The sequence below is a fragment of the Manacus vitellinus genome, unplaced genomic scaffold (genome assembly GCF_001715985.3).
Source record: "Manacus vitellinus isolate BGI_N305 unplaced genomic scaffold, ASM171598v3 scaffold_41_pilon, whole genome shotgun sequence".
Taxonomy (NCBI): Eukaryota; Metazoa; Chordata; class Aves; order Passeriformes; family Pipridae; genus Manacus; species Manacus vitellinus.
This window is the reverse complement of record NW_021940545.1, coordinates 6,366,166-6,384,991: the sequence shown is the minus strand read 5'-3', so window position 1 is coordinate 6,384,991 and position 18,826 is coordinate 6,366,166. Positions and strand designations below refer to the sequence as shown.

At 55.0% G+C, this 18,826-nt stretch overlaps 1 protein-coding gene across 5 annotated transcripts in view; it reads right to left on the bottom strand.

Annotated features, from left to right (window-relative positions):
- Positions 1-1,035: 1,035 nt before the first annotated feature.
- Positions 1,036-18,826, bottom strand: part of SIK3 (SIK family kinase 3) — a 36,916-nt gene continuing 19,125 nt past the window's right edge. For 3 of the 5 annotated variants that reach the window (XM_018078674.1, XM_018078678.1, XM_018078675.1), the window contains 12 exons: positions 18,709-18,779; positions 15,569-15,712; positions 12,131-12,281; positions 11,260-11,385; positions 10,856-10,941; positions 10,063-10,172; positions 9,052-9,409; positions 7,899-8,758; positions 4,186-4,349; positions 3,313-3,445; positions 3,024-3,191; positions 1,036-2,712 (listed from right to left, as the gene is read on the bottom strand). In XM_018078674.1, the coding sequence (XP_017934163.1) occupies positions 3,034-3,191; positions 3,313-3,445; positions 4,186-4,349; positions 7,899-8,758; positions 9,052-9,409; positions 10,063-10,172; positions 10,856-10,941; positions 11,260-11,385; positions 12,131-12,281; positions 15,569-15,712; positions 18,709-18,779 (2,361 nt within the window). In that variant the 3' untranslated portion in view covers positions 1,036-2,712; positions 3,024-3,033. The remainder of the gene's footprint in view (positions 2,713-3,023; positions 3,192-3,312; positions 3,446-4,185; positions 4,350-7,898; positions 8,759-9,051; positions 9,410-10,062; positions 10,173-10,855; positions 10,942-11,259; positions 11,386-12,130; positions 12,282-15,568; positions 15,713-18,708; positions 18,780-18,826) is intronic. The other 2 variants (XM_018078676.1, XM_018078677.1) reach the window with 1 other exon arrangement.

Sequence of the window (18,826 nt, the reverse complement as noted above, 5' to 3'; positions counted from 1 at the left end):
CCGGCGGGACGCGCCTCGCCGGCCAAGGAGCCTGTTTACGCTCCCGGTGACCCAGATTCCTGCTGGCCGCTGTGGCCTTGCCGGGGCCTCTCGCAGCCCCCAGGGATTGGCCGGAGGCCCAGGGACAAGGTTTATTCCCGCAGGGATTTGTCCTGCCGTACCCAGACCCCTCGCCTGCACTGGGGGTCTGTGCCCCGTCCTTCCTCGGGGCCGGTGAGACCCGCACTGCTCATGTCACCCCTTTTCCTGCTGTGTCCCCAGCACAGAGGTCCCGGGAGCTGTGCCCTGCTGCCCACTCACACCAGCGTGCCTTGGAAACCTGGGCAGCAAAGGCTGAGCTCAGAGCCAGCACCAGCCTGACATCAACACCCCAGCACGGCCACCCCAAACCCCCCCTCGGCCCGAGGTGCTCCCTCATCCCACTGCCACCAGCCCAGGGACCCACAGGAACCGAGCCTGGGAGAAGCACCTGGCAATGGGGACAGGGAGAGAGGGGACAGGGAGAGAGGGGGTGCATCCCCTGACAGGGCTGTGGGGAGTGTGTGGCCAGCAGGGCTGGGAATGCCATGGGGAGCTGCTACAGAGGAGTGATGCTCCCTGTTTTGGAGTGGCACCAGCTCCCAGAAGCCTCAAGCCTTGGAGCTGCTCACTGGGCACCTCATGGGCATCACACAGGTATCACCATCCCCTGCAACACTGCAGGGTGCTGGAGGCACAGCTCCCTGCTCCTCCCAGATTCTACTCATTCCTGGGAAAGCCTGGCTGGGGAAGGAATTGCCCCACAGCAGGGGTTGATCCGCAGGCATTTCCCCACACCCACGTCCTTCGTCCTTCGCAGGATGAGTTGGGCTCTGCTGAGCTCTGGTGCTGCAGGGGGGCTGTGAGTGCCACGGGGGCTTTGGGAAACCCAACTAGCTGGAGCCCAGGGGAGGTGACAGCCCCAGGGATGGACTGGGGACACGGCACCTTCAAGCGCGGCCGCGCTGCCGCCCCTTGAGCTTTGGCGTTGAGCAACAAGGCAAACAAGAGCCCAGGGAAGATCATAATCATGGTTTTATTTGTTATGATCCCACTGTCCAACTAATTGACTAGTTGCAAGTGACCCACAAAAAAATGGACTGAAGATTTTACCGAAACTTTTTTTTTTTCGTCTGTTCGTTTTGTTTTTAGTCCAACATAAATGAGGAAGGAAAAAAAAAAAAATACTTCTGACATTTCCAAAAAACAGAAATAATAGCAAAGTATATTAATATACATTCAACATATACTGCGCGTATTGATTACTACAATACAAAGCCATGATAAAAAAAGTGTGATACTGCGGATGGCACGGTGAGCGCGGCCCCGCGGGGCGGCGGCTGCTGGGGGGGGCCCGGCGACTCTCCCAGGATACAGTGTCATGTAAACAAAAGGAAAACAAACCCAAGGGACAGAGCAAAAAGGCTTTCAGTGTTTCCCACCCTTCCCGCCGGGCTCCCCGCGCCCCCTCCCCGAGCCTGCGGGTGCCGGGTGAGGAGCTTCCCTCCTCTCTGATTTTCGGGATTGCAGAGCCATTAGCGTTGTTTTCCCGGAGAAGGGGAGGCCGGGAAGAGGCACGGGTAAGGATAGCAAAGTCACCTCTGCTGTGCTGGTTTCACGCTTCCTTCTGTGCAAAGTCAGGAGGGCTGGGCTGATTTTTCCTTTAGTTTTATAAAATATTCCAGAAAAGTGTCAGTGAGAAGGATCTGAGCTGGAGCTTGTCAAGTCCCAAAGGCAAGGGTGACACCACGTGCTCCAGAGCCCCGGTGGGGGGGATTCCCGCTCTATCCACCAAGGAAAGGATGGAAAAGGGACAAAGAAGAGACCTCTGCACGTCCCAACTGTATAAGGAGAATTACCACTGTCGCCACTGGCACGAGAGAAAACCAGTCACAAGTACAATGTCGTTAAAAGAAATAAAATACTTTGAACAAAAGGTGCAAGTCACAATTCATATAGAACAGAATCTAGTTAAAAATTTCTCTCAAACAGAAATTCCTTTTGCCTTTTATTAATAACAATAATAATAAAACAACATTTACCAAAAAAAACCCAATTCCTACGTGATCAGGAGGAGAAGCAAAGGAAACAAAGAAAAATTCGTCTGCCCTACATTAGCCAGGAAAAGAAAAAACCCCAAGTCGTGGCGGATTTGGAAAGAAGAGGGGGAGGAAGGGCAGGGAAGGGGTGATCCTGTCAGCACCCCGGCACACAAGAGGGAACAGAGCAGACAGAGATGAGACAAGAAGCGCATTGCACCAGGGTGGGAGCTCCTCGCACTGGCCGGAGCCCCAGGTGGGATGGGGAGGGCCCCAGGCTCAGCTCCCCCCAGTGCAGCGGGACAGAGGGGAAGGACAGCACAGGCTCCATCCAGGAGTGGCTCCAGTCCCCTTGGACTCCTCAGGGAGGCTCAGCCCCGGCAGTGACAGCCCCCAAGGCAGCCCCAGTGCCGAGGCTGCGCCGATCCTCCGCTGCCGCATCAGGCTCAGGTCTCTGGTTGTTCGGTGGTAGCTGGAGTTACAGGCAAGTGTGGCAGAAATTAAAGAACCCAAAGGAACACACTGGATGAGGTGAGGATGAGGAAAGGGGCCATGGTATTCCAGTTAGTCAGAAATACTACGGCAATTTGGCGCAATGCTGCTAGATACTGTTGGTTTAAAATGGACCTTTTCGTTTCAAAGCTGTACACAAACCCTGCAAGAGAGGAGAAACAGAGACGTCAGGAGACACCAGAACGGCAGTTCTGCTCCCACAGCCCTCCAGCACTCCCACTCCATTCCCAACCCTGTCCCAGGAGAGGGGCTTTGGAAACAGCACAGGCCTGGAAGGAGGGGTGTTTGCCCTGGGCAAACAGTGGACAGCAAACAGCCCCAGCACAGGAGCTCGGAGCTGATGGTCCCATCCCCAGCACTGGAGCAATGAACAGGGAAGGAGACCCATGGAAGCCAGGCCATAAAGGCAGCCTGAGAAGTATGTGGGAGAGAGGAGGACACATGGATACTCACTCCCTCCTGGTTACACCCCCGCCTGCTCCATCCCAAAGGGCACCTCCGGGTGCTTGTAGCTCAGCAGGACGTCCGTGATACACGTGGAGGGGTAACAGGAGGTGTTTAGGTGCTGGCTGCCGTCGCCCAGGTTGGGGTGCTCTTGGCCTTCCAAACTCTCCCCACATTCTGCAAAGAAGAGGTGGCTTTGCAACACAGACCACGAGCTGGTCCTCTCAGCTCCCCACCCAGACCCCGAGGAGCCCCCCACGCCCCCCGTGCCACGTCTGCAGCTTGCCCAGGGCCTCACCCTCGCTGTCCCTGTCGCGCAGCTGCTGACTGGCCATCAGCGACGACTGGCTGAGCACGGCGTCCGACATCCGAGCAGAACTTAGTGCTTTTCCTGCCATTAAACTCATTCCAGGCAAGTTATCTAACTGCACCTGGGGAGAACACAGGACACACGTCAAGGGGGAACTGGGGAGAGGTGCCCCAGTTCCTCCCACCTGCACCCCAGCTCTCAGACAAGCTGACTGGGGAGCTTCTGCAAAACTTCAGTGAGGGTTCAGAAGGACAAGAACTGTGCATCAGGCACAGCTTGGGTGCAGCCAGTGTCCCCTCAACAGGAGAATGGACTGAACAGTCCAAATCCCTCTGAACTAACAGAATCACAGAATAGCTGGGATTGGAAGGGACTTCTGGAGATCATCTATCCAACCCCCCTGCCAAGGCACAGTCATCTAGAGCACGTGACACAGGAACATGTCCAGGTGGGGTTTGAATGTCTCTGGAGAGGGAGACTCCACGCCCTCCCTGGGCAGCTGTTCCAGTCCTCTGCCACCCTCCCTGGAAAGTTCCTCCTCATGAGGAGGTGGAACTTCTTGTGTTTTAGTTTATGGCCATTACTCCTCGTCCCATCACTGAACCAGGGAAGCTGCCATTCTCATCTACGGCACAAGGCAGCTGTAGCAAAGCACACATCAAATTTGGGCAGGACAAAGTTCCCAGCACCCCAAACCTCCCAGGGAGTGGAGCAGTGAGGTCTGGGCTGCCATGACCAGCTCCTTCCCACCCGGACGGAGGGCTGGGCTCGGTGTGTCTGCAGAGCCCCGTGTGACCAGAGCCAGGCCAGAGCCAGCCTGGGCTGTTTCACTGGAAGGGCCTTGGAGGCCAAGGCACCTACGTAGGCATCATCACTGTTCTGGATGGTGTGATGTCTCTGCAGGGTCCTGGGCCGCGGGTGCTCACTGGACGTGGGGCGCACGGGGTAGCCCAGCCCGTTGTGGTCAGGCAGCTGCATGGCTTGGCCAGGGGAGCTCCTGTCCATGCAGTTCCCTACGATGGACTCTTGAAAATCAGACAAGACAGGAAAACAACAGGTTAGTACAAGGGTCTGCACCTCCCAGTCACGTGTGCCACTGCAGAACCAGGGGGCTGAGATATGATGCCATGGACAAGTGCTCCCTGCTGGCAGAGCAGAGACAGGACCCCCGGCTGCTGTGGTGGGAATGGTGCAGCACCAGTGCCCCTGACTGCACCCTGGCAGGCTTCTCCCTCCAGCATTAAGATCCCAATCCTAGCACTGGGATCAGGTCTACAAAAGCAGCCTAAAATTGGAGGGACAGGGGCAGGAGCACAGGAACCAGACCCCTTCCCACTGCCGCCTTCCCCTCAAGCCTGAGCTCGACCCCCATCCTGTGCACATCGTTACACAAGAGCTGGGGGAGCCTCCAACACGAGATGTTCTAGCAGGGCCCCTTGGCAATTGTAAGCAACATAATCCTGCTGGAAGAGCTGGCCGGGATGTTCACTTTTATCAGATGACTTCTCCCTGCCCTCCCACAATCTGGCTGCAGGAGCACACGGGTGTTCTGCCTGGCAAAGTCCATCCGCGCTGCAAGCTCTTGTGACTGAGGGCAAAGGCCACATTCCTATCAGGCAAAGCCTCTCGTCATCAAGTACAAGATGTTTTGGATAAAGTCCTGAGCCATGGAGGAGCCTGTCATCGGGGCTGAGCACACAAACAGCTCGCTCAGCGCGGACCCCGCGGAGCACAAACACGGGCCGTGGCTGTGAGCGCTGGGGAGCTGCCCCGAGGTGACACAGCTGCAGGTAGATCCCTCAGCCAGAGCTATCGGCTTTCCCAGGGCTTTGGCCAGTGGGAAGTGATCTCCTGCTGTGCTGGGACACTGTGCTGGGACACCACAGCACCCAGCTGGCACTGCAACTGCGAGGTGCCACTAAACTGCTCCCCAAAGGGATCTCATAGAATCACAGAATATCCTGAGTTGGAAGGGATCCACATGGATCACTGAAGTCCAGCTCCTGACCCTGCACAGGACAGTCTCAAATCTCTCCATAAATTCAGCAGGATCCAAATGAGACCCCATCCCATGTGCTCTCCATGCCACTCCCAGGCAAGTGAGCATGGATAGCACACTGCTCCCCATGCCCTTCCTCTATCAGGGAAATGGCATTCCTGCTGGAGCCCTGTCCCAGGCCAGTCAGAGATGCAGCTGGCCTCCCCCTTCCTTTGCACAACCATGGGGTTACGTGCGGTTAACAGTCAGCTTTCCCGGAAAAGCGAGAAGGAAAACATGAGGTAACAGATGTTGGTGGAGCAGTGCCACCCACACACTGCTCAGGATGCTGCTCCAACTGTGGGAGCAGTGGCTGGGGCCAGCAGCCCTGCTGCTCCCACTCCAGCTCCACAAACAGCCCCGGTACTGGGGGTGACGAGTCCCCCAAGCCCGGAATAGCTGGGACCCAAAAACCAGCCACACGCTTCCCAGTGCCAGCACTGCACCTCTGGGGATGTGGCTCAGGCCAAGGGGCAGATGCCCTGAATTCAGGCTCCCTTCCTTGCCCCAGCCCTGCAGAGGAGAGCCTTTCATCCCCACATCCACAGGGAATGGCTCCTTTGTGTCAGTGTGGCATGTGACTCTGGCACGGCGGGCAGGGCCACCGCCAGCTCGGTTCCTCAGTGCCGGGGCAAGGCAGGTTTCCCATGGGCAGAACTCCCAGCCTGGGATGGCCACGCTGGAGCAAAACTGGAGCAGGGCTGCTCACAGGCAGTTTAGTCACATCCCAAGCGGATCTGGTCGACTCTCACGGTCCCTGGCTGCCATCTCTGGCAGATGCTCCCCGGACAGCCAGGGCTTTGTGATCAGCAGCAACACGCTCCCAGGGAAGCTCAGCCACTGAGAAGCTACACCCTGCTCTAGGGAAAACACATTTGGAGAGCTGGGGCAGGGAGAGAAGGTACTACCCGTTCAAGAAAAGCTGCAGCCTCATAATGCATTCTAGGAAAAATAGTGGGAAAACCCAGGGACATCAGATTTGGTGTAGGTCAATAGTGAGAAAACCCAGGGATGTAGGATTTGGTGCAGGTAAGGGTCCCTGGACAGCTTTGAGGCAACTCTGCCTGGACCCAAAGTGGTGCAGGCCTGAGTCCAAGTGGGTTATGGAGGCCTTGAGGAAAGTGGTACAAGCAGTTGCATCCCAAGACATAGTTTACTACGTGATCACTCCAAACAACCCTGTCAGAAGGGCTTACACAAACATATTTGTAAACATTTACTTGCCTTTACTCATTTACAAGGCCTTGTAGTCTAAAGTCCTGTTCCTTGTGTAACCAGCAGTGTGGGTGTAGAGATTTGGCTTCTGACTTCACCAAACCTTGTTTTCCATCTAATGGGCTATGGTGGCAAGATGCAACTCATGATTTGGTACCAAAAGCCCCTCCAGAGCTTCCCACCTCCACTGAACCTGGGGCAACTCCCTCAACTCATGCTCCAAGCACAGCAGGGAAATGGAGCTCTGAGAGCAAACACATCGGTAATTCAGAATTTAGGAGGATTTCAGAACAGCCCTGCCTTGTCCCTGCCCCCCGCCCACGCTCTGGGGGGTCAGGGCTTGGCAGCCCCACTCAGACCTCTGAGCCAGCCTGTTCCAGCCCGGTACTTTCCCAACAAACCCGTGCTGTGTCCCCAAACAAAGCTGGGCCTCCTGTGCCCTGGACACGGCTCCTCCGCAATAGGGCCCTCGGTGCCAAGGGCAAGCTGGTGGCTCCAGCCCAGCACCCCCAGTCCTGCAGGGAATACTGATCTGCCTGCTCAGCCTCTCCTGAAAGCCCTCTTAGTGAGGGGCTCGAAGGGTGTTTTTCCTGCAGAGGAGCCTGGAATTACAGCTCAGGCAGGAATTCTCTGACAGCACAGCGCTGCCAGCAGAGCCACCGAGGAGCAAAGGCGTAGCTGCTTCCAAGGAGCAGGAAAGGTCTTCAGAAACAAATGGCAAGTTTAAACTCATTTTCTCCAGAATTCACCCTTTCCAGTTCAAGCAAGGATAGAATCTCGCTGCTGCTTCCCAAGTGCCAGAGAGGCTGCAAGGCCACCTGAGCCACAGGACACTGACCAGCACTGTTACTGTGTGGGTTTGGGGCAGCTTTAGCAGTGCCTGGACTCGAGGGTCTGTGCTTAAGAGCAGGAATACATGGACACACTGCTACAGTTCGGGGTGTGCTAGCAGCTGAACTCTTCCTATCCTGTGTTTACAAGGAATGGGGAACATCACCAGCAAGAATAAATCCATAGCCAGCACACAGCATCCCTGAAAAGATGGTGGCACACTGGGGCCTGGGCTTTACCTGCTTGCAGAAGTAGGTCAAATTCCTAAGGGAAGCAGCCGGTTGGGTTCCCTCCTTACTCAACCTTGTTTATTACAGAGGCTGTGCCTGCCATTTACTTAAGGCCACAAAAGCCAAAAAGAATGTCAGTAATTCCATGCTGTGCAAAACATGTCAGGAAACCCTTGCCGTGCCGGGCGGGGCAGTGTCCTGGGCAGGGACACGACCAGCACGGGTGGACACTGGCCTGCACGGGCAGCAGGAAGCCTTACCTCTGCTGGGCACCTTATTCCTGAATCCGGGTGCGGGCTGATGCCTGTACTGGTGCGTTCCCAGCTCCTGCGCGGGATTAGCAGTTCCTAGCAAAGATTCGGGGTCCCCGTGCCCTCCTGCGTTTACAAGCAGAGGGGTCTCGTGGCAACCTTTGGTCAATGTGTTTGAACTCTTACTGTCGGGAAAGCTGTCCCTGTTTCCCTCGCAGGCGCAGTCCTCCTCCATGCTCTCCGAGTGGAACAGGGCTGGCTGGTGTCCGTATCCCTGCGGCGGCGGCACGGACGCAGGGACCTGCTGGATACATTCTTGCGCCCTGATTTTTAAGAGATGCTGGGGGCTGTTCTGGGGGTGGTACGTGTCAGCACTCTGATAAGGCAAAGACAACGACTGGCGCTCCGAGAGGTTCTGTCCCACGCTGGTGCCCATATTCCCAGCATCCCCTTGACTCATATGCCTGAACAACTCTTGGAATTCTTGCTGCTGCTGCTGCTGCTGCCGCCGTTTGATGAGCTGTGCAAATTCTGCCTGGGGCAGCCGCATGTCCGTGTGCCCCGTGAGCGAGTGCCGGGGGGAAAGCAGTCCCTGGAGGATGTGCGGTACCTGCTGGTGTCGGCTGTAGTCGGGAGGTGTTGGGGACAACAGTGCCTGCTGTAGTGCCGATGCCGTGTAGTGCTGCTGCTGCTGATGTGCGTTTTGAGGGAAACTGGGATACTGGTCAAGCTGCGGGACCTTCAGAGCTTGCTGAGCTGGAGGGAACCCGACTCCTCCCGACGGGCTGTAGTTGCTGGGGGAAACGCGGGGCTGCTCCGGGAACAGGTGGGGGTGTAAGTGCACCTGGTCGTAGTTGGCGGGGGGATACCTGTTCACGTTCAAGGAAAAGGACGAGTGACTGCACTGCAGTGGCTCAGCACGCCAGGCTGCCCGCCCTGCTCAGCAGGCAGCCCGAGGGGCTTCCTCAGGCATGTGGCAGAGCAGCCCTGCAGAGCCCTGGCCCGGCTCAGGAACTCCTTCTGAAGGGCGGGGAGGGAGCGAGCCCCCCAAAACCAGCACAGCACGGCCCGGGCTGGCAAGGACACTGCATCTTATCCCGAGACACCCCCTCCCTGTTCCCCACCCCGCTCCCCGGGCCGGGAGCAGGCAGGGAGGCCTCACCTGTGCGACTCGGCGCTGTCGGCGCTGAGCTGCTTGGACAGCTGCCGGTGGCCGTAGCTGAGGGAGGCCATCAGGTTGGCGCGGTGCTGCATCTGGATCTGGCTGGCGCTGGGGCTCAGGGACATTCCCCGCGCGTGGGACGCCAGGCCCTGCCCGCCCACGGGGGCTCCGGGCAGGAGGCTGCTGCCCACCATGTCGCCGGGCTCCTGCACTTGGATTGTGACCTGCTGAGGCTGCGACTGCTGCTGCAGGCCCAGGCACGTCAGCCCCATGGCTGGAGGGGGGGAACAGTTACCGGACTGCGGGAAGATTGTGTTGTGGGATGGCATCCCTTGGAACTGGGACTGGGAGGCAGCACCTACAAGGAACAAAGACCCTCAGCACTCCTGTCAGCCCATGGTGAGGCTTGGGAGAGAGATCTGCTCTTTGTCCCTGGAAGTGTTCAAGGCCAGGCTGGATGGAGCTCTGAGCAGCCTGGTTTAATGGAAGGTGTTCCTGCCCATGGCAGGGGGCTGGAATGAGATAATCTTTAAGGTCCCATCCAACCCAAACCAGGCTATGAAACTATGATTCACTCTATGATTCTGGGCCATGCTGGGAGCCCAGTACGTGTCTGTGGGGGTGAGGAGTGAGGCTCCTGAGTGCTCTGTCATGCTGTGCCAGTGTGCAAAGGTCACAGCGAGAGCCCCTTGCACAGAAACAGAAACTCAGCAGAGCTGACAGTGATTTGCATAAACCCAAGAATATCAGCCCTTCCTCCCCACCCCCAGGAGTGATAAGTAAGGATCTTGTGACAAGAAACCCAACAGCACATTCCAGCTGGCAGCTCCTCTCGAGCTCTCGATAACACCAGCCCTTGCTGCCAGATGGAGAATCTTTTACATCATCAGCAAACTGTGCAGCGCCTGGGCCGTGGGGGACTCAGGCCATGGCACCCCCACACTGCTTCCCTGAGGTTTGAGGGACCACAGAGCCCTGCCAGGGGCCCACCCAGCTCCCAGGACTGCTTACCATGGGGCTGGAGCACACTGCTGCTCACGGGGGGTGGGCTGCTGTTGGGTTGCCTGAAGAGGTGGTTGTTGGGGTGGTTCGGGGGCGGGCTGGATGGCTGGATCCGTAACCTACGCAGGGAAACAAGCACCTTCTCATCATGCCTGCTCCTCGTTAAGATTCCTTCTCAACTGTGAGAGCTGACGCCAAATGCTGCACGTCTCATTCTAAATAAACACCTCAAAGCCCTCGTTGGGGATCCCAAGCTCTGTGCAGCTTGCCTTCTCTTCCGAGAGCCACCTGCCTTGTCCAAATCACACAGGGAGTGAGCATGACCTGGTGACTACAACAGAAAACTGGGGACAAGGACACCCCAGGCTCAGCTCCTGACTCACTGTGTGCAGTGACACACGCTGCTCTCCTTTCCCATAACTCAGCCTGCCTCACCCACAGGTCAGGGTGCTGAGGGCAAAGACAGTGACCTCACTGAGGGCCTGGAGAGGTGTGAGACATGCAGAAGGTATGAGAGAGCCCAGCTGCTGAAGTGGCATCTTCAAGCCACTCAAAAGGCAGGACTGTCAGTCCCCTGCTCAAAGCAGATCTGTGCCTTTGAATCATGTTTCTCTGCTTCTAAAATCCTTCTGACAGAATCCAGCTCAAAGGATCAGGCATGTTCACCTGGGAACTGGCTGTGCCAGTCTCACTTCATAAACCTCCAACTCAGCCTGGCCTCTCCTGTGTGTGTCAGCTCATCCCCAGGTCTGAGTAAGAGTAAAACCCACTCCCCAGAGTGTTTCTAAAGTCATTTCTTTACCTCTGAAGCTGGTGAGTGAGCAGAGCTGGCTGGTTTTCACATGGAGCTTGCAAGGGTGGAGATGGCTGTGGAGGTCGGATACAGTCCTGAACCAGGCACCACAAGAAAACAAAAAGTGTTTGCAGTCAATGTTTCAGTTAGTAAATTTAGAAACATTGCTGGGTGAAGCAGGATGTAACCAGATGCACTGAATTTCAGTCCCTCACTGCAGCCCTGGCTACCACAGCTACCACAGCAGCTGTGCAAACATCTCTGCTGAAATCCTTCAGGCTTGGTCTTGCTACAGCAAGCCCAGCAAAAACTGCCCTCCCTCAATCCCCCCGGGACCCGCTCACGAGTTGTGTCTGCAGCAAAGCAGGAAAACACAGCTAAGCCTTCAGCAGCTCTGGCTCGAGCTCCAGTACCTGAATCTGCTGATGAAGAATCTGATGGTGCTGCTCCTGCTGGTACAACATGTGCTGCTGCTGCGTCTTCTCCAGCGTCCTCTCGTCCATGTGCCCACCGTACATCTTCTGGAGCTGCTCACACTCCTGCAAGGAACCCAGCACGTTCTGGAAATGACCTTCTCGTGCACACTCACTGCTGTGCAAAAAGGCACGCTCTGCATCCCACCCCTCCGAAAAAAAGCTGGCAAAAAAAGCCTAATCCATTTAATTTGACAGAATCAGGTGTGCAATAACGTGGCAAGACAACAGAAAAGCACTGGGTGCATGTGACACCGAGCTGGCACCGTTGTGTTCCCTTAGTGCAGGCAACAAGCTCTGGTAATGACACTTCAAGGTGAGGAGAGAATCTCATTTCTATCATGCTGCAAGGGGAAAGGCCTGTCCTGGGGCCAAATCCTGCTCCAGCCATCGGCAAGATGTGCCTGGCTGTGCAGGGAGTATCACACAACACACTCCAAACTGCGGTGGCTGGAGCTGTCCTTCCCTGGGACACCCTGGAACAGCCCCAATACTGCTGCCACAGAGAATGTGACAGAGGGCAGCTGCAGTCCTGGTGGGCCCTGCAAGAGGCAGGACACACACGAGTGGGCACAGCATGACATTTCCTCCCCAAAAAGAGGGGGGTGGAAGCTGCCCAGCTCCCCAGCTGCAGGTGAACTGCCTGTATGCTCAGAGAACACTCAGGGAACAGCCCCTCGGGTGGGAAGTCCCCACTGTGTCCCCTCAGCCTTTAACATAAAGATTCCGCCTTTTCCTTCCCGAAGCAGCAAGGCCGAGGCAATAAAAAGCCCTTGCAGTGGCTCTTTTGAGCCCCCTGCCCCTCTCTCACCTGCTGGAGCTGTTTGATGCTGCTGTTGTTGCCCATCTTCTCCAGGTGGGCTTTGAAAGCCTGGATGCTGGCAGCACCGTCGGAGAAGCGCCGCACCGGGGAGAAGCGCTCGGTGGGGAGGTGCAGGGTGTTGGAGTCCTTGTAAATAGAGCTGAACATGGGGAAGGGGGTTAGTGGCACCAGTCAAAAAACAAACTCCAGTACACAGCCATTTCACTTCCACCAGCTGTGCCAAGTTCTACCTGCCCACTGACACAGAATAAACTGTGGTTTAGAAGGAGAAATAAAGTGCCACCATCACCTTGAGGAGGAAGCAGGATCACTGAGTATCCTTGGTGTCTGGGCAGGTAAACGTGCTTTATGTTGGAGACAACTCAGCCACAAATGAGATTCCAGATGGGCAGCAACTCACTGTCCATCCAGACAGATGGATCTATCCCTCAGATGGAAAAGGTTTATAGAAACCACTCAGCATCCTAAAAAGCTAAAATTCAGCAGTTCAGTAGCCACTTCCTGAGTCTTCCAGCTCCCCTGACTACACCTGATGTCTGTGGAAAACAGGAATGGCATATGGAGAGAGAGAAGCCTGATGTGTTCTGCAGCTCCAAAGAGGAAGGGAGGCTGGCATCCATGCTTAGGGATCCCCTGAATTAAAAAGGGGATGGGAAGGGAACTCTGCACTTGGGGGAAATCCTTCTCACTTAACACCCAGAGCCTCCCTGTCACCTGGATGCCCTACATTGGGCACATCTCAAAGGCAGACACAGCCAGTACTGAGGCAACTGTGCCCAAGGCACCACAAGCAATTTCCCTTCTCAATGAGGTTTCTTCACCATCAGAGGGAGCCAGATTTTTTTCAGGAGCTGTTTTCTCCCAAGGTTGGGGCTCCCCATTACCACTGAGCTCCTCTGCCCTGCCATTAGGTGCCACCTGTATTATCACAATATTATTAGGTGCCACAATGTTATCACAAGCAAAGATAACTTTACATACACACGTCACAATGTGCCTCACAACAAACAGATGGGTTTCTCTGCCTGCCCTCATGGCTTCTGGGCAAAGGCTCTCTAGAGAACCTGGTTTCTGTGCAAATCAGAATCACAGAATGGTTTGGGTTGGGAGGGACCTTAGAGCTCATCCAGTCCCACCCCCTGCCATGGGCAGGGACACCTCCCACTAGCCCAGGTTGCTCACCCGATCAAACCTGGCCTTGGCCACTCCAGGGCGGGGCCAGCCACAGCTTCTCTGGGCAACCTGTGCCAGGGCCTCCCCACCCTCATGGGGAAGAATTTCTTCCATAAGTGAAGAATTTCTTCTGTAAAGATTCTGTAAATGCTGCCTACAGAACCCAGCAAGTAATACCTAATGCACAGGCTCCAGTAGTAGCCTTTGCCTGAGAGAAGGTTGTGGAGACATGGTCTTTACAGCACCTTTGACACCAAACCCAGCAAGAGCCCACTTGGCTGCACCTGGACTGGTCCTTAACTCCAGTGCCCATCCAAGGCCTGTTCCAGGCTCCCTTTTATCAGAGAGTGATCAATGCTGGACCCCTTCCAGCACACTGGGTTCAGTTTTGTCACTGTCTCTGCCTTAGCAGGATGCACTGCAGTTTCTGTAGATCACACACAACCTTCTTCCAAGGACAGAGCTGTGCTCCTGCCTTTTGATGCCATCCCATCCATTTTCCTGATCCATTTGTTCTCCTGTTGCATTGATGGAAAGCAGAAGCTACAGATAAAATCAAGGTGCTGAGGTTCTGAAGGCTGTGTGGCCAAGGCAGAACAGCTGCACTGCCCAGTACAGTTGCTGTACTTCAATTTGGCTTCCAGATACTTCAACGTGACCAAAATCGGGGGCTACATAAGAAAATATAAGATGGCTTAAAAGAGGTTAAGGGCTAAAATAAAACCCATCTGCCATTCAACAAGGGGGTTTATTTACACGATGACACAAGACTGGTAATTCCTGTGCCAGGTATGTCTTGGACTCAATGTGGGACACTCTGTTTAGGCCATGGTCAGACGAAATTTCCGTGATTTCACAGGAAAAACACGAGCCAGGCTCACAGCATGTTATGACACCGAGGGTGGAAAGTGCAGATACCACCCTGCTCATGATGCAACGGCCTCAGGACTCCGGATCCAAGTGGCAGAGGTGACACCAACGTTATTTACAGGGTAAATGTGTTTTAAGTCTTGTAAAAATTCCGCTCCTTTCCCTGTGTGAGGGACCTGGCTTACCTTGAGGATTTGCAGCAATCCTGAAAGCAGGACACAGCACATTCCGGTTGTTTTGCAAGCTGCTCTCCTCTTCCTATCAAGCTGTGGCCCTAGAAATCTTTCCCCTCCTGCTCTTCCCATCCCCCAGGCACCTCTGAGGGAGTAACTTCAGGGCAGAGAGGTGCTTATCTTGGTTTTCAGGAGCTCCAGCGTGGCACTAGCACTGCCTCAGTCTGCTCAGAGTTCACCTGTCCCTGCTGATTACATCAGTGCTCAGCTCAGCAGGTCTCTGGCTACAATAAAAAGGGCTTTGTCAAGCCTGCCAGTGTGAGCTGCCTGAGGGGCTGGACACCAGCACCAGCCTGGCCTGGCAGCCACTGCTTTCCCAACAGGTAGCACACTCCAGTGTGCAGCTGGTTTGCTCCCGGCACAGAGGGTTCAGAGCACTTTTAAGCATTTTTATAAGAGGGGTTTTTTTATTAAGAGGTTCTTAAGCTCCCTCTGGAGCATTAGCATCTCCGGTTTGCTGCTGTGACAAGGACTCAGTCACATTAACACCTCTCCTTCAGGAGTGTCCCTCCCACACATTCTGAGTCTGTTTAGATCCAATCCCACAGTTCCCCCTTTCCCAGACACTGATTGTTTTTCTCTTACCACCCCAGCTTCCTTTCCCCACATCATTCCCACCAAGGGTTCAGATTAGAAACAAAATGACTCTTGAGGAGCTTTGCAAAGAGACTTTGCAGTCAGAACACACAACTCTGGTGCAGAACAGTGAGGGTTTTAAGCCCTGGTGTGGGTGACTTGGTGTAATCTTTTGCTTGTATCTGCCTCCAAAAAACATTCTGTAGCAAATTTGCTACTTTGACACTAACATTACAACAGGGAAAAGCTTTCCTTTAAAACAACAGCTTATTCCCAACCTTTCTGTGATGGCAGCCATTCCCAGAAAGCATCTCCAGCCACAAAAATGGGACTGGAGGGAAGAGCCAGCCAATTCCTGCTCGCCCCTGCAGGCAGGGAGCCTGTGCCAGCGCGGAACTCACGGCCCCAGCACGGCCAGACACCCTCTGCTCTGTGGGTCTGCTCTTCATCCCTACTCCTCCTCCTCCTCCTCACCCCTCCCTGCCAGGCAGGATGTCCTCAGAGCTCCGTTCTGGATGCCAGCTGACAGGGTTCCTGGCCCAAAGCTGCCCGGCCGGCCGGTGCCGTTACTCACCGGTGCTGGTCGGGTCCCAGGTGTGGAGCCCAAGCCCGGGGTCGGAAGGACTGCTGTCCTAGCTGCCTCTGCAAGTCTGGAGGGATTTCAGCTGTAGGGTTGGTCATGGCCAGAGTGTGCCTTTTTGACCTATTTGCCAAGTATCTGCAACAAGCGGGAGCACATTTTATAAGAGACTGATGGGAGTACTCCAAAAACAGGGAGCGTTAGATAATCCAAAGAAAACGGGAAGGAAGAAGCTTCTGCAGTGCTCAGAACACGCCATGGGCACGCTGCCCATGCCTGTCACAGCACTGGGTTGTCAGTGCCTAGGGGACAAGTGTAGTTTCAGCTGCTTGTGCTCCAGCCTCGGAAGGAAAGAGGAGCCATTCGCTCTTCCCAGCAGGAAAGCCACGTTGCTGGTATATCCCTTTGGGAATACCCAGGTGACTGCCTGCCCTCAGCAGGCATTCCCTCCACTGGAGCAGGTCTGCCTCCCTCTCCCAAGGCCCCAGTGTGCCCACGGAAGCCAAGACAGATGATAACCCAGCAAGAGCCAGGCAGAGAGCAGGCACAGAGCGAAGCTGCTGTACCTTCCAGGGTGGTCTTTGCACCCCAGATCCCGCAGGGAAGGGTGCAGGGGGGACACCCCAGCAGAGATCGGGGTGGGCAGAGCCTGGGGCTGCCCGAGGAGCACGAGGAAGGGCTGAGGCTGAGGAAGGGCTGGTGCCAGCCCGGTCCAAGTGCGCCATCTAGTCCCTGCTCCGCTCCAGGGAGTCGGGAACCGCGTGGGATGCACAGCGAATGAGATCCCGAGCAGTGAGAGAGTCCCTGGGCTTGCCTCTTACCACAGCTGGGAGGCAACGGCTTGAAGGAAAGCCCCCTCTGCACTGGGAAAGAGCTGCAGGTCTCCTGCAAACCCCCCAAAGACTGGGCGTGAGGAACTCGGAGCCTCTGCTCCGACGAGGATGTGAGGAAGGGCCACACAGCGCCGAGAGCCACTGCCCTGCCCTGCTGCTCCTGGCACAGCCCTGCCCAGGGCAGCCGGGGTGTGGGACAGCAGAGAGCAGGTGAAGCCCCTGCCCAGGTTGCCCTGGGGGTGAGGAGGGGGCTGGGGCTCCCTCCCAGAGCTGTTCCCACTCAAGGCCAGGAGGGATGAACGCCCCTGTACGAACTCAACTCCTTCTGCTCCTGTGAACCAGCAGTGAGGTGGTAACCGGGCCAAAGACCACTTGGCCAGTGACACCTGGAAATTCTCACCTTTGCTCTTGTCCCCTGCAGCTCCCACTGTGAAGCAGAAAGAGCAGCAAGCAGTACAGTTGTTGCCTTGCCCAAACCCAGCCTCTCTTTGCTACTGAAGCCACTTAAGCAGAAGAAGCAGGTTAAGAGCGCTGTGGTGCCCCGCCAAAGCCTGTGCCATTAGCTGTTTAAGAATCATTTGATGCAGATGGGGAAAGTTTCCCAAAGAGCTTTGCTGCTGTGGTTTGCTAAGATCATTTTATTTCAGCCCTCCAGGGAACAATCCAATCATGAGCTCTAACAGCGTTTCGGGTGGAAGAAAGTTTCCCAAAGCTCAAAGGAGATGTGACTGTTCCCTGGAACAGAGAGAAGACCTACGCTCTGCTTTCAAGGTCAGATTAAGGAGGGCAAAAGCTGCTCACTGGTGGCTGCAAACAGAGTATTTGGGGCAGCGTTCTGAGAAGCTAAATATTTGCATCTGTCCATTATGGTAATGCTATTTACCCTTCTCTGATGACTACTGACATGTTGCAACACAAGGGGTGGAGAGCAAGTTAACACACAACCTGGATGGTGCTTTTTCAAGGCCATCTGGTGGAAGAAGAAGATGTGCTGTGAAAGGACTAAAGGCAGCACTGTCGAGAGCAGCAGTGACCTCTTGGTCCAAGGGGATTTGGCTTCCAGTGGGATCTGAACATTTCAGTGCCTTGCAACCTACAAAATGCTGGATGGAGGTTTCAAAATGTTTCTAGCTGAGCTAATGCTTTAAAGGCTCAACCGAAACCTCTGGGTTTAGAGCAGTGAAAATCTGCCCAGGTAAGATGTTCAGGCATCCCCTTGCCAAGAATGAGATTTATCTGGTTTGCACAGAAAGACTGCCAGCTGTCTGAGGACATTATGGGCCCTAAATTACAACTTTTAATGACTACCGAGGCTATTATTGACGCTAAAAGTAGACATTCTAAGCTCAGGTAGGCAAAAGGAATTTCAGTGCACAGTCTGTCACTGCTCAGACTTCCTCTGGAGCACCAAGAGGAGCAGAGCTGGCCAAGGCTCTGGAGTATGACCTGCACCCACCCCAGTGTCATTCTGTCTGTAACAATCCCCAGTCTGAACCCTTCTGAGCCCCTGAAGAACCCCTCCCTCACTCAGGTGCTGGCCTGTACAAAGCAGGGGATCCAGAAAGCTCTTCAAGGTAAGAAGCAGGAGCACCCACCACACATAGTGCACCAGCTGGTTAGCAGAGAACTATGCAAAAGCTACTAAGAAAATGTTAGTGAGGCCATGGTTAGTGTGTTCATGGACTGAGAAAGTACAAGCATATTCTATCCCCTTCCTACTACATGTTTGGAGCAGACACAGAGAACAGAAGTTCCCAGCCTGAGAGCTCATAATCCTTTCCTTATTGGAGCAGGCTATTTTAAGGCCTAATGCTAAAATTAGCAGCTAGAGGTACCCGTATTTCCAGCAAGCTCACTTTGTTTGAGGCATCAGAGTTGGATGTTTACTGCATGTCTTGATACAAAAGCTGCACTGGCACCCAAGGCCACAGAGGAGATCCTCCCACCTCCAGCACTCAGCAGGGAGTGGGAATCCCTCGGCACTCACTTGGCAGGTTAGTGTGGATTGCATGCTGCTGCACACTAAGCAAAGGAATTTAGCAGTTCCAAGAGCTTCTGGAGAACCTACTGCTCAATCAGCTACCCATTTCAGGGGAATCCAGCTTTGTAAGCACCCAGTAGTGCCAGAGGAGCAATTGCCTGCAGTAATCAACACCCACAGGAACAGGAGAAGTGTTGAGCTTTCGCTGTAAGCAAGTTTGGTGCCCTGGTGAGGTTGCTGTGTCTGAATTCAGCTGTGGAACACCCCAGGGTGAGCCTCATGGAGGTAGGAAGGGCAAACGTTAACAGAGTGGGAGTTACCTCTGCACAGCTTCCTGATCTGGCTCCCCATCAGAGCTCTCCTCATCCACAGGGGTGACAGCTGGGACAGCCTGTGGAGAGAAGAGAAGCCACAGTTCTAAAGGACAGCCAGCACAGT